Source organism: Phascolarctos cinereus, unplaced genomic scaffold (assembly GCF_003287225.1).
Source record: "Phascolarctos cinereus isolate Bilbo 61053 unplaced genomic scaffold, phaCin_HiC Scaffold_726;HRSCAF=1367, whole genome shotgun sequence".
NCBI lineage: Eukaryota > Metazoa > Chordata > Mammalia > Diprotodontia > Phascolarctidae > Phascolarctos > Phascolarctos cinereus.
Window position 1 is genome coordinate 336,839,638 of NW_027556098.1, and position 15,606 is coordinate 336,855,243.

The 15,606-nt window shown below is 38.0% G+C and overlaps 1 protein-coding gene across 1 annotated transcript in view; it reads right to left on the reverse strand.

Moving 5' to 3' along the window:
- Positions 1-4,038: 4,038 nt before the first annotated feature.
- Positions 4,039-15,606, reverse strand: part of SUCLA2 (succinate-CoA ligase ADP-forming subunit beta) — a 53,677-nt gene continuing 42,109 nt past the window's right edge. Inside the window, exons 9-11 of the mRNA XM_020993648.2 lie at positions 8,240-8,360; positions 7,720-7,808; positions 4,039-4,804 (exon numbers count right to left, since the gene is read on the reverse strand). Of these exons, the coding sequence (XP_020849307.1) occupies positions 4,730-4,804; positions 7,720-7,808; positions 8,240-8,360 (285 nt within the window). The 3' untranslated portion in view covers positions 4,039-4,729. The remainder of the gene's footprint in view (positions 4,805-7,719; positions 7,809-8,239; positions 8,361-15,606) is intronic.

The window sequence follows — 15,606 nt, forward strand, 5'->3', positions numbered from 1 at the left end:
TATTAAATTACATGGTTCTTTAAACAGATTTTTGCTACAGGCCTTTTCTCACCCCTTTGAGCCGCTACAGGATAATGAGCCTAATTCTAACAGCAGCAGCCCACATGTTAACCACTCCGACATCTCCCCACAAGATTTTCCAGAGTTCCTTAATTAGAACCCTTTGCTAGACATAAACAGCCCCCAAGAAAGTTTCATATACTTGCTTGTTTTGTGTGCATGTGTTCAAACCAGCTTTCTCTCCAAGGTTAATTAGATTAATAAGAATCCTAGGAGAATTACTGAACAGTTCACTCATCTAATGCAGACTTATCTCCAAATGTGAAGTAGGTACAATAACAGTTCATAGATTCAGAGATGGAAGGGGCCTCAGACATCACCCAGTCTTCACTCCTCATTTTACCCAAGAGGAAACTGAAGCCCAACAAGGGTTAGCTATTTGTTTGTGCTAGTAAGTGAAAGAATCAAGATCTGAACTGACATCTTACCCTTCATTCAGTGGTATTTCTACTGTACCATGCCACTTTACAAATTGACCATCTAAAATCATAGATGAGCTGGAAGGAACCTTAGAGATCAGCTAATGCCACTCATTCCACAAATGAGAACACGGAAGCCTAAAGAATTTTAGTGACTTACAGGTGATCATACAACTAGTTCATGGTGAAGCCATAAATGTCTATGTAAATTGCTTATCCTTCAGTTCTTAGGACTGCTAGACCCATGCTCTTTCCATTAAGGTACACTACTCTGTTGACTTTTGGGAAATTCTCCCATTCAAGATATATGCTCACAGGCTTTCAGATGACAATATCTCTCTACTCTTGATTCTTCATCATTACGTGGATTTCATAGGATCACAGAGTTAAAGCGAAAGGATCTTTGAAGCCATCCAGTCCAATCCGCTCATTTTACACATGAGGAAGCAGGCCCATACAGGGCAAGAGACTCAACCAAGATCACAAAGGTAGTGACAGACGGGATCTGAATCCAGGATGCTGACACCAGAACCAATGTTCTTTCCACTACAGCCCTCATTAATTCCCTTTGGTGGGGCAGCTAGGTGGCGCAGTGGATAGGGCACGAGGCCTGTTCAAATCCAGCCTCAGACACACGCTCACTAGCTGTGTGAATCTGGGCAAATCACTTAACCCCAATTGCCTCACTGGAAAAAAAAAAAAAAAGAAATTCCCTTCAGAGAAATTTTACTAGCCCTAACAATATCTATCAGCAGATAGGATAACATGTGCCATAAATTCCCTACAGTGACCTGCACACATAAAGTGCTTAAGGAATGTTTGTCAAGTTGAATTAAAATTGATACTGTGAAAACAAATGTGCTTCTACTAGCAGCTTCCTTTTGATACCAAAAATTGGGTCATTTTCCTGGCCCCTGAGCTCTGAGAGACTCTCTAAGCTGCCCTCAGGTGGGCAGTGATCCAGGAAGTCAGCCTTGGAGGAGGATTCTGTTTCTGTTGCTAAGATCAACAGGTCTATGTAGCAAAGATTAAAAATATGTCCTTTTGACAGGCAAGTTAGAGTAGTTACCAGGTGATTGCTTCTTCTCTCTCCTAGATGATTTATGAAGCCAGCAGGGTAAACTGATATTTATGTAAACTGGGTAACTCAGTAAAGGTGCCCAGGGGAAATTATAAGGGATTCAAAGCTGGGGAGAAAGGAAGAGCCTTCTCAAAGGCTTTTGAATCACGGGAGAGAGAAGTCAAACACTTCACCATGGACCAACAAGGAATGGTAGACAGATCTACTTATGATGTGAAAGGCAATTCTTCTAGCATCCAGGAGACTTCATCTGTGTCTTGAGGCTTTCTGAAAGGGCTACAGTACAAAATATGAGATTAACTATTTACCTTCTAATTCAATTTATGAAATGTCCAACACAACTTGCAAGTTTCTTCTGAGTCTGGAGTAGTCTACACCAATGATTCCCAACCTCTGAGTCACAGACCCCTAGAACTGCAGTAATTGCAAAGAGTAACTGAATACAAGAATCCATAAAGAAACATGCTTTCTGTAGACTGTCACATATATTTGCTCTTCATATGCAGATGCTACTGATTATTAAAGCACAAAGTAATTTAAGACAAAACTAATTCATAGCAGCTTTTATAAATAGGGTCCTGGATTTGACTTCAAGAAGACAATGGCTTCAATAATTTTGAAAGACCTAAGAATACTAATCAACACAAATGACCAACCATGACTGCAAAAGACTGATGATAAAGAATGCTACCCACCTTCTGACAGGGAGATGATGGACTAAATAAGCAGAATGAGAAATATATTTTTGGACACTGCTATTGAGGTAACTTATTGTTGCTTGCCTATGCATGTTTGTTACAAGGGATTGGGTTTTTTTTTTTCAGGGAAAGAGAGAAATAAATGTTTGTTAGTTAAAAATAATAGAATTTTTTTTTTAAACTTGGGTTCAAATTCCATTTTTGACACTTAACTAGTAGTATGATCCACGACACTCAGGAAACTCTGGAGCACTTACTTACTTCTCATATATTTCATCATTTCCACACCATTTACAGATTTTCTCAATTGATATAAATAGTACAACTATTATGTGTGGGTCCAAGAAAGTGTTTTGCTTTAAAAGGAGGTTTTCATCCCTGAAAAGCTTAGGAAGCATTGGTCTATAATGCTGTTTCCCAAGATTCAAACCCTTGCACCAAAGCCATTCCACTGCAATTTAAATAATGTAACTGCTGAAGCAGGCTTTTGTTTCAACTAAATGTTGTTGTGTGCTACAAAGGAAGGCGTAGGAACAATAATGCAAAGGAGAGAGGAACTGACCAAGTTCCCTGGCACAGTGTGGGACATTTTGTCTTTTCTTGTTTTTATACAGAAGCTAAATGTTGCGGGAGGTGGCAGCTGAGTGGATAGAGTGCTGGATTTAGACACAATTAGACCCGAGTTCAAATCCTACTCCAAACACTTAGATTACTTGCATGACCCTGTACAAGTCAGAGAGATATTTCAAAATGGATGGCCCATTGGCATCTGAAACTCAACATATCCAAAAAAGAACCCATTATCTTTCCCCAAAATTCATCCCTCTTCCAAACTTCCCACTTACTGTTGAGGGTGCCACCATCCTTCAGTTATCCATGTTCAAGAGTATCAGTATCACCTTTGACTCTTCACTCGCTCCACAAATCCAAACATTTGCGAAATCTTGCCATTTCTATCTCCAATTTTCACACACATCTGCTCTCTACTCAGTTACCACCCTCATTTGGATCCTTATTACCTATTATCTATTCCCTAGTGTGTTGCAATAGCCTACTTGGTTTACTTACATCATCTCTCCCTTCTCCAATTCAGCCTCTACACAGCCACCAAAATTTTACTGAAGCGTGGGGTTGATCGTGTCACTCCACTTAAGCATTAACTCTAGGATCAAATATAAATTCTTCTTTAGTAGTTGAAACTCTCCATAACTTGACCCCTTATTCATACCTTTCCAATCTTATATGTTACTCTCCACTCCGTGCATTCTACAGTCCACCCATACTAGCCTACTTATTGATCCTCACGCAGCACCTTATATACTGTTTCCATGCTTGGAATGTTTTCCTTCCTAGAATCCCTGGTTTCCTTCAAAACTCAGCTCAAGTTCTATCTTCTACATGAATCCTTTCCTGATTTCCCTCAAGCTATTATGTCTTCGCTCCCAAAATATTCATTATGTATATATTCTGAATATACTCGCATACGTACATGTTGTCTTCCAATTAGAATGAAAGTTCGGGGAGGGCAGTGACCATTTCACTTTTGTCTTTGAGTTCCCAATGCTTAGCTTGGTGCCTGGCACAAAGCACATGCTCAATGTTTGTTGACTAACTTCAAAATAATTTTGTCATCAAGAGGCAGCACTATATTGGATAGAGGGCCAGTCTTACAGCTAGGAAAACCTAGATTCAATTACTGCCAAAGATGAAATCATGATTTTCTATTGTCTAAGTTATTTTTTAAAACTTAAAGGCTGACAAAACAAACAGTAGTCAGAACCACTTTGGGAGACTTTTATTAACTTAAATTGGCATTCTTTTGTTTGCTAAGTCCTCAATAAGTATGCTTTATTTGTTCATATACAAAACTACATAGCGTTTATTAATAGCACCACAAAATCATGAGATTTTCAGTGCTACAGTATCTTGTAGTGATTAAAATATAATTTCCAAATAATCAGTCATTTCACTGAAATACGTAAGGGAGTACTCTGGGGAGTGTTTGAAAGCACTGCTTATAAATAATGATTGGTAGGTCTTTTGACAGATATTGAAGATAAATGCCTCTAATATAAAACATTATTTCAATACATTTTTCCATTAAAGACTACTTTTTAGACCTAAGACTAGAAGAAATAAAAGTTTATCTTCAGACTGCATTCATAGGAATCTATTATCAGCCGAAAAGTTTCATATCTGATGATAACAAACAGGCATATTGCAAGTGGCATTTTGTAGCAGAAGCTGAAGGAGGCTGCAACAAAAGAAACCAGAGTGCTGCATTACACTTTCTTCACATGAACTGACCACTCTGGATGGTAAAATTAACGTAGATAAGATATTTTAAAGTCTGTGTGCCCAGAAGGCAATTTAAGCCTCCAACTACACAAAAGGAAAAAAAAACGATAGAACACAGTATTTCAAAGAATATAGAACACTGAACACTTTCAGTAAGTCATAACAGTCCCAGATCAGATTGGCAACTGAAACTTCACATCCACCTGAGCTTGTTTGGCTAAGGTGACTATTTCAGAGAGCTTTACCACCTGAAAGAAAAAACAAAGCAGCTTTATGAGTTATATTTCTAGGAAAAGAACAAACAAAATAATCAATGTTTTTCAAAAAGATAATTTTAGGTGTGCATTCAACTTCAAACATGCAGTTTCTAAGTCAGGCATTACCTGGACTTAGCGGCAAAAAAAAAAAAAAAAAAAAAAAAAATATATATATATATATATATATATGTTATTCCTAAATTGTTATTACTTCCAAATTCATTAGGAAATGTAATTAAGTTAGGCTCAAGGAGTTCCCACTTCTGCCTACTGGCCATTAATTAAATCACAAATACTTAGCCCCTAGACCTCTAGTCCTCTATTTCCTAAGGCCCACTTGATGTGTCCTCTTGAACATTCCTGTCAACTCGAGCTGAATCACCTTCCTACTCTATTAATCTGCTAATAACAATATTCTATGAGACTTAAAAACCTCAGTGTTACCTTTGGCTTATTTCTCCTCCTTTCTATTTTATTCAAAATCTGGTCACTAAGTCCTGCTGATTCTTCTTCCTTTATTCTTCCCTCTATGATCTCAGTATTAGCGCTCACTGTAAATCAGTACTCTTCCAAAAAATCCACCACGCCATTCCCTAGCCTTCTTGTTATCTCATGTCTACGTTACTGTAATAATTATATTCCCTATTACCAGCTTACTCCCAATTCAATCCATCCTATATCATTCCTGAAATACTTCATGTCACTACTCTGCTCAAAACTTCACATGGCTCCCAACTACCTGAAGCATCAAGTCTAACCTCCTCTCAATTATCAGACTTGGTTTTTCAACTATTTGCAAATAGCCACTGTTCTATAAATAAGCTATACTGTTTTCAAGCTCCTTCTGTAACTGCTCTAAACTAAGCATCCTGGAGCATCTACATAGGACTGGTTAAGCCACAGAGCTCCAAACACCTACATAAGCTCAGAAAAAAGAGAAATGTTTATCAATGAGGTCAGAGGTCAGATGTTTATCTATGGCCAATAGAGCAGACAAGGGAGAAGAACTTACCTAGTCAAGTGCATCAAATTCTTTATTTGACTTAATCACAACTCCCCCAAATGCAAATAATAAGAGAAATAGAGTACTGGTTACATCTTTGAAATGCTTATTGCTCGATTTATGCAACAAGCAAGTTTAGCAAAAACAATTATCTAACAACATAGGGGAGTATTATTTTGGAGGGACAAGAATAGAGGTTTCATACCTATGATTTCATCCCTAAGAAGGGAACTCCAGAGTAGAAACTCCAGACACTAAAGCACCTTCTTATGTTAGACAGTTGCCTAGAACAGAAGTGTCAAACTCATGGGGCCAAACCAGATTAAAATGTAATTGGGAAATGTTTAACAAAATAAATAAAAATACAATCTAACATAGATAATGTGAATTTGTGGTTTTCTAAGTTAATATGCAGCCAGCAGGGATCCTTCTCTATTTGAGTTTGACACCACTGCCCTAGACCACTGAGAGGGTGACTGGTGCTAGGTCACACAGCCAATATGTATCACAGGAAGAACTTGAACGCAAGTCTTTCTGACTATAAGACCCTCTAGCCGCTAGCTACAGTACCATGCTATACAATTAGGATAGAATATGCCCCAACACCCAAAAAGGCTTCTAACTTACAGCTAAATGGTTGTTATATCATGGTTGTATCTTATATCTAAAAATGTTGATTTTTAAAGTCAATTAAAAAACATAAATCTTCCAGCTCAAGATTTCTCAACCTAATTTGGCCACATCACACTTAAAATTTATCAAAAGAATATATAAATATTCATCTGGGGGAATCTAAAGGAATGAAATATGCCATAATCTTAACAAATCAATCAATAAACATTTACTACTAAGTGCCTATTATGTGCCAGGAGCTGGGCTAAGCATTGGATTTCATCAGTGTGAGAATGCCTTCCATCAAAGCAAATTTCAATCCATCTATGAGTTAGCAGATAAATTACAGGGAGTTACCTGACTCATATAAAAGTTAAGTGACCTGTTAAAGATCACACTATGTTGCACTGCCTCTCCATGGAATACAAGAATAAACAATGTTGGGGAAAATTGAGGCAAAAGAAGAAAGTAAGCCTACTTTCATACCAAAAAACTATCATACATAATACACATTTGTGTTTGTGTGATGTTGTATATTAAAAATCTGAAAGGGAAAATATCATAATTTTCTCCAGAACCCTTTATTTACCTGCCACAGAACCAGGATGGTCCTACAAACAATTTGTACAAACTTTCTGTTACTACAAATACAATCTTCTTGCCTTGCTAATGCCCCTCCCTTCCCTTTGGCTTTCCAACTCTGTAACCATAATCAAATCAATACTGGCACTACCATCAAAGATTTGCTAATCAACCTTGCTTCAGTTCCATTGTCATCTCTATAATCTTTCTATTGTTTTGACTTTTTTTGAAAGAAAAAAAAAGCAAGAAAAATAAGCATTCTGAGTTCATAACCACTCCAAATCAAACAATGTCTACCTTACTAGAAGCCATTAACCCTAACAGTCACTAAATTATCAATATTTATCTTATGTCACTAATGAATATTGAATTTAATACTGTGCCAATTTTTTTTTTGGAAATTCAATTAAGAATTGTTTTTGTAAAAGAATTACCAGTGTTTTCTTTTTCTTTTTTTTTTATATGAGACAACTGGGGTTAAGTGACTTGCCCAGGGTCACATAGCTAGTAAGTATCAAGTGTCTGGTCTGAGACCGTATTTGAACTCAGGTTCTCCTGCCTCCAGGGCCGGTGCTCTATCCGCTATGCCACCTAGCTGCCCTAATTTTTTTTCTTTTTTTTTCCAGTGTTTTCCACAACATATAAAGAGACAAAGCTTTTACAAAATTTTGACATACTTTTTAACTCTTAGATAATAACATCTGCTTACCATTTTAGCAGCTTCATCCAAGTCATCACAAGCAAGAATTTTAAGTCCACTATCTGTTATCAATGCTTTAGCATCATCAACTCGTGTACCTGGGGAAGAATCACATATAAAAATGTATTAAAACGTCATATAAATATTTAGAATTCCTGTCACCATACACTCTACAAGCAAAACTTTTGAGCCAAGACATAGTATGTTCAGGTAATCTAAAAGTTTATAATCAAATGAGACATCTCAAAAGCCTTAACTCTATGTTATGACAATAAAATCAAGATATGAATTCACAAATTTCATAAAAATTAAGGGATCTATAAAATGACATTGTGAAATAAGATGTGACTAATTTGCCCCTAAATGCTAGAAATTTCATGAATTCTACACATTTATATTTATATATAATGTTGTTTCATAACAAACTCACACTTAAAAGCACCTACAGTCTTCAATATGCTAAGCTATCTAGGATAATGATTTTCAAGGGATTATAGATCATGTAATTTAAAATTTCTTGAATACTCACCTTGTAACCGTACCACGATAGGTATTTTAATTTCCAAATCCTTTACTGCCATGACTATACCCTGTGCAATAACATCACACCGCATGATTCCTCCAAAAATATTAACTAGAATAGCCAGTACCTGTAAATAAAGTATATTTGGTAGATTAAATTACAAAAAAAGTGAGCTTTATTCAACCTGCACTTTCCTGGACTGGTGAGTGTGTCACAGACCCCACTACATCTGGTCAGTCTTAGACTAGCTTTACATTCTATTCCCATCTTTCTGACATTCACCCTGCCTTGCCACCACACCCTCCAGACTACTGGATCTTGACATGCATCCTTTTTCTGGACTGTCTGGATCAGAGACCATAACTTAACCCTTTCAGCTTCTGAACTCCCATCCAAGCAGGAATCCAGAGGGTCCTGAATTGTGAGTGCATCACATGGTCTACTATGTATGACCCCAGCTAACTCCAACTCTGTTTCACATTGCACCCCAGTCAATCTTCTTGCCTTGCTAATGTCCCCTCCTTACCCTTTGGCTTTCCAATTCTGTAACGATAATCAAATCAATACTGAAGCTGCTAATCAACTCCACTTTGGTTCCATTGCCATCTCTATGATATTTCTAACCAAAACAGCTCTCCCCAGCCACCACTCCCCTAGATGCTATCTCCTCCTGTTAAGACATAAGCACCTGAAGAACAGAGACAATCTCAACTTTGCATTTGTATTTTTTGTACTGAACACAGTGCCTGGTACATAATGCTTAATAATTGTTCTTTTATTCATTAATTTACTGCCTTAAAAGTTATTTCCCACTTTGTTTCCTAATTTGTTTCCCATTACCACTTATAGACCAAACTGACATCCTCTCTATACTTTTCACCATTTGAAACATATTGGTACATAACCCTTTCTAAAACACAGACTTGCGGAGATCTCTCAGATCATCTAGTCCAACCCAAACAAGAACCCTAATAAAAATGGACATCTAGCATTTGCTTAATGGAATAAGCATTTTTAAGTGTCAAATATGCTTAAACACAGGCCCTGTGCTAAGTGCTTTAAAAATATTATCTCACAACCTTTCTATGAGGTAAATGCTACTATTATTTCTATTTTATAAGAGAGAAAACTGAGGCAGACAGAGGTGAAGTGACTTGCCCTAGGGCACACAGCTAATGTGTGAGGCTGGGTTTGAACTCAATTCTCCCTGACTCCAGGCCAGACGCTCCATACACTGAACCACCAACCTACCACTAGACTATGAGAAATTCACTCCTTAGGCAATCCATTCCTTGGGGAATAGTTCTCTTTGTAATTTCTACACGATGGTACCAGTTCTGCCTCTTAAGGAACTGCAAGACAAGGGTAATGCCTCCTCTACCCTTCAAATACTTGAAAGCAGTCATTTTCTGTCTTATCCTCCCCATTCCCATCCTCAGCCAAGTATCTCTTTTCCAGACTAATCTCAAGTTCTTTCAACTGATCTTTGCGAGTTCCTGTGATATAGCAGAAAGCCTATAGGACATGCAGTCAGAGAATTTAAGCTCCAGTCCCAGATTTGCCACTTATTACCTGTCAAGTCACTTACACCTCTCTGGCCCTCCGTATCATCATTTATTAAAGAAGGGGGTTGAACTAGACAGCTAAGAGACCTTTCAGGTCTAAACCTATGATCCTATGACTCCTAAGAGATCTTCCAGCTCTGAATCTATGCTCCTATAACATGTATGGCATTTGTTCCTCTTGTTTTCACACCATCCTACTCATCCTCTGGACATGTGTTCTAAAACTGAGACCCAAAACAAAACAAGATTCTAGATATAATCTAACCACAGTAGAATATACTTTTGCATGCTTCTCCTTTCTCTCTGTAATTTCTAGCCCCCACTCTACTCTTGCCTTCTGAATCTAAGCAGAACAAATCTACCATGACTGCTCCTCATGTATGCTCCTCATGTACTTCTGTCATGATTATTGTTGTTCATTCATTTTTCAGTCATGTTTAACTCTTTGTGATTCCATTTGGGTTTTTCTTGGCAAAGATACTGGAATGGCTTGCCATTTCTTTCTCCAGCTCATTTTACAGATGATGAACTGAGGCAAAGAGGGTTACATGACTTGCCTAAGGTCATACAGCTAGTAAATGTCTGAGTCCAAATTTGAACCCAGGCTTCCTGACTCCAGGCCTGGTACTCTATCCACTGTATCACCTAGCTGCTCTGATGATACCCTATGAGCTAAACTTTCGCAATTCTTTCAATCAATCCTCATATAGCATATTATGATTTCACCTTCTCACCATTCTAGTTGCCCTCCTCAGGATATCCTCCAACTAGATTACATGTTTCCTAATATGTGGTACCCTAAACTGAATACAGTACTTCAAACAAAAAAAATCACATTTAAGAATCCTAACATTTATACCCTGGTGCCCTTTTCCCCCATGGAAACAAGTTTCTAAAATTATAAGGAAAATCAAACAGGTATTTATGATTTGACATGAACATACTTGATTTACACATAACGTTTCAGGAATATTTTTATGTGCTAAGCAAGGTCAAGTTGAATTAGTAAGACATTTTGTAGTAAACCTATTTTTCCTTAATCAAAAAAGGAATTTACTTCAATATAATTGAATTTCTTCTCTGATCTAAAACAACATAGTAAAATCCAGTGATGATCTGAGATGAGTCCAATATTCACAATACTGTATTTAATAATAAAAATAGCTACTGGTATGGCAAAATAAAGAACAAATATGGTCATTAATATAAAACAAACTCCTCTGCTACAAGGTACCCATGAAAAAGGGCAGCTAGGTAGCACAGTAGATAGAATTCTGGGCCTGGAGTTAGGAAGACTTGTCTTTCTGAATTTAAGTCTGGCCTCAGACACTTACTAGCTATGTGATCATGGAGTCACTTAACTCTGTTTGCCTCAGTTCTTCCTCTGTAAAATGAGCTTGGAAAAGAGGTTACCAAGAGACTGAAATGACTTAACAACCACTCATAAAAAAAGGCCAGTTAAAACTGAAACTAGTTAGATCCCTGGAAAAAAGATAATGTATCATTTGAAATACTTACACATACCCAGCCAGAGTGGTAAGCCAACTGTGCCAACAATAAAGCCAAATGATAAGGTGAAATTGTATAAAATACAAATGCATTGTTAACAGACATTTAAACAACACCCATAATCTAGTACCTACAGCATACCAACCCTGCAAGAGAACCGTTAGGCCACACCCAAGTTTATCAATGGTTTTTTGTTAATTATGTTATTATATAGGCCCTGAGAAGTCTGTATAAGTGACCTACCAAGAGCCTGGCATACAGTAGGCCAGGTGCTTAATAAATGCTTGACTTGATTTGACCACGGATACCAAAGAGTAAAGTGGTAGATCTAAGATCTGAACCTAGATCTTCTGACTCAAAATCCAATGCCCTGTCCTTTACAACAGGCTACTTAGCAGAAAAAACAGACAACTGGCCTTTAAAGGTCTTAAATTGGCCTTTATTGGCTTAAAGGTCTACTCAGATGCCCCATCAAATAGAATCATAGATAGTATTTGGAATCCAAATTTTGTCTACTAACAACAAAAATAATAATGATAGGTAGCATTTTCTATAGCACTTGAAGGTTTGCAAACTACTTTATATATGTTATCTTATTTGATTTTCACAACTTGTGAATTAAGTGACTGGCAGAGGATCAAACTCAGGTATTCCTGACTCCAAGTCCAATACTATCCACTGTACCACCTAGCTATGATATAACATAATAGCCAATGTCACCCACAAAATTGTGTTTAACCAACTTTACAATGAAAAATACAAACACACACACACACACACCCCAATTGCAATTTATAAATAACATTATAACCTACTCCAGTCCTTATGACTGTGCATTCATATACAGGATACACTGAAAATGAAGTATGTGTATAGTCTAAATTTTAATGAATGTATATTTATGGATTGTAGTTCTACTTTTTTCAACTTTGCATTGTTTTGTATACATCACTCATTTCAATTCTTTTCATGGGGGCGCAATGTATCCTGTTCTCAAGAGAAGTAGTGTAGTATATGGTAGAACCTGGGTTCAAATTCTTTTTTTTATATATATAAATTTATTTATTTTTAGTTTTCAACATTTACTTCCACAAGATTTTGAGTTCCAAATTTTCCCCATCTCATCCCTCCCCCCACCCCAAGATGGCATGCATTCAGAATACCTCTTCCCCTAGTCTGCCCTCTCTTCTATCTCTCTCCCCTTCTCTTATCCCCTTCCCTTTCTATTTTCCTGTAGGGCAGGATAGGATAGACTTATGTACCCCACTTCCTATATTTATTTCCCAGTAGCATGTGAAAACATTTTTTTTTAAACATGTTTTTAAAACTTTAGGTTTTAAATTTTCTCTCTTCCTCCCCCACCACCCTCACTGAAAAGGCAAGCAACTCAATATAAGTCGTACATGTGCAGTTATGTAAAACACGTCCATGGTAGACATGTTGTGAAAAACTAACTCCATTTCCCTTAATCATATCCTGCCCTCCCATTTATTCTATTCTTTCTTTTCACCCTGTATCTCCTCAGAAGTATTTACTTCTGATTAACCCCTTTCCCAATCTGCCCTCCTCTCTATCATCCCCCTGCTCTCTTGTCCCCTTCTCCCCCTATTTTCCTGTAGGGTAAGACAGATTTCCATACCCAATTGAATGTGTATGTTATTCCCTCCTTAAGCCAAATCCTATGAGAATAAGATTCACTCATTCCCTCTCACCTTCCCCTGTTTCCCCTCCACTGTAAGAGACTTTTTGGTTTTTTTTTGTGAGATAATTTACCCCATTCTACCTCTCCCTTTCTTCTTCTCTGAGTATAATCCTCTCTCATCCCTTAATTTTATTCTCCAGATATGACCCCTTAATCTTCAGCTCACCCTGTGCCCTCTATCTATCTACATACATACATATAATTTTTTTCCTCCAACTACCCTGATACTGACAAAGGTCTCATGAGTTATAAATATCATCTTTCCATGCAGGAATGTAAACAGTTCAATCTTAATAAGTCTCTTATGATTTCTCTTTCCTGTTTACCTCTTCATGTTCCACTTGAGTCCTGTATTTGAAAGTCAAATTTTCTATTCAGCTCTGGTCTTTTCATCAAGAATGCTTGAAAGTCCTCTATTTCACTGAATGACCATTTTTTCCCCTGAAGGATTATACTCAGTTTTGCTGGGTAGGTGATTCTTGGTTGTAATCCTATCTCCTTTGCCCTGGAATATTATATTCCATGCCCTGCAGTCCTTTAATGTAGAAGCTGCTAAATCTTGTGTTATCCTGATTGTGTTTCCACAGTACTTGAACTGTTTCCTTCTGGCAGCTTGTAATATTTTCTCCTTGACCTGGGAACTCTGGAATTTGGCTACAATATTCCTAGGAGTTTTCCTTTGGGGATCTCTTTCAGGAGGAGATCTGTGGATTCTTTCAATTTCTATTTTGCCCTCTGGTTCTACTATATCAGGGCAGTTTTCCTTGATAATTTCTTGAAAGATGATGTCTAGGCTCTTTTTTTGATCATGGCTTTCAGATAGTCCAATAATTTTTAAATTCTCTCTCCTGGATCTATTTTCCAGGTCAGTTGTTTTTCCAATGAGATATTTCACATTGTTTTCTAATTTTTCATTCTTTTGGATTTGTCCTACTGTGTCTTGATTTCTCATGAAGTCACTATCTTCCAATTGCTCTATTCTAATTTTTAAGGAAGTATTTTCTTCAGTAAGCTTTTGGACTTCCTTTTCCATCTGGCCAATTTTGCTTTTTAGGGCATTTCTCCTCATTGGCTTTTTGGACCTCTTTTGCCATTTGGGTTAGGCTATTTTTTAAGGTGTTATTTTCTTCAGTATTTTTTTGGGTCTCCTTTAGCATCACTCTCAGTTTTTCCTCTACTTCTCTAACTTGCTTCTCAAAATCGTTTTTGAGCTCTTCCATGGCCTGGGACCAATTCGTATTTTTCTTGGAGGCTTTGGATGTAAGGGCTTTGACTTTGTTGTCTTCTTCTGGTTGTATATTTTGGTCTTCTTTTTCACCAAAGTAAGATAATATAGTCTGACTCTTTTTGAGCTGCTCGCTCATGATCCCAGCCAATTACTTGAGTTTTAAACTCTTTGTTAAGGTACGAATATGCTTCCAATGTGGAGAAAGTACTGTCCCAAGCTTCAGGGGTTTGTACAGCTGTTTTCAGAGTTACTTGTAGGGACCTGTAAATTTTCAGTTCTTCCAAGGTGGTATGATAAGGGGCGAGGTTTTTACTCCTTTCCTGGCCTGAGACTACAAGTACTCCTTTCTGTCCTGTAACTGTGAGGAGGGGCTCCTCTCCACAACCACTACAAGCTCCACCACACCAGTGCTCCTCCTCACCCCAGCACCACTGCCCAGAACTGTGGCCCAGACCCAAACACGGGCAAAGCAAGAGATTCCTGCCTCAGCACTGGCAAAGAGATCCCTGCAATCCCTCTCTGATCAGCCACTGGATTGCCCCTCAGTCTGTGGGCTGGAAGCTCGAGAAGCAGTTGCCCCCCACACAGGGCCACGCTCTTGGGGAATGGAGCTGAAACCCCTCCTTCCTTTCTCAGGCACCAACAGAAACAGACTTTTCCCACTGACCTTCTAATTTGTCTTTGGCATTGGTGGATTGAGGAGTCTGGAAACCTCCACAGCTGCCCGAGATTCAGTCCTCTGAGGCCTGCTCCAGGTTTGCTGCAGACTGCGCACCCACGCTGCGGCCTGTGCACCCACACCACACTGCACTGCACTCCCAGCCCAGCACGATACACCTTTCTTATCAATCATCCAGGTTGTCTTGGGCTGGATATTTGTTTCACTGTCTTTTTGTGGGTTCTGCTGCTTCAGAATTGGTTTAGAGCCATTTTTTATGAGTATCTGGAAGGGTTTGGAGGAGAGCTCAAGCAAGTCATAGCTTTGACTCTGCCATCTTGGCTCCGCCTCCCAAATTCTTAGTTGATGACTTAGTTGATGACTCTAGAAAAGTCACTTCACCTGTGTGCATCTGATAATTCCCCAAGATTTATCTACTAAGTCATAGAGGAAGCTAGTTGGATGATTTGCATTCCCATACAGTTCTCCACAGTAACAAACTAACAGGTCTTTGCTCAAATTGAAGAGATTTCTTTACTTGGGAACATTCTTAACAAATACCTCAAAAGGTTCCTAAATTTATCATTTAAACTTTAGCTATCCCTCAGAGCTTTGTGTCATTTGCAATTTTGACAAGCATGTCACATAAGCCATTATCCAAGTCATTTTTAAAAAAAGTTTAACAACATGCAATCAAGGACAGATCCTTGG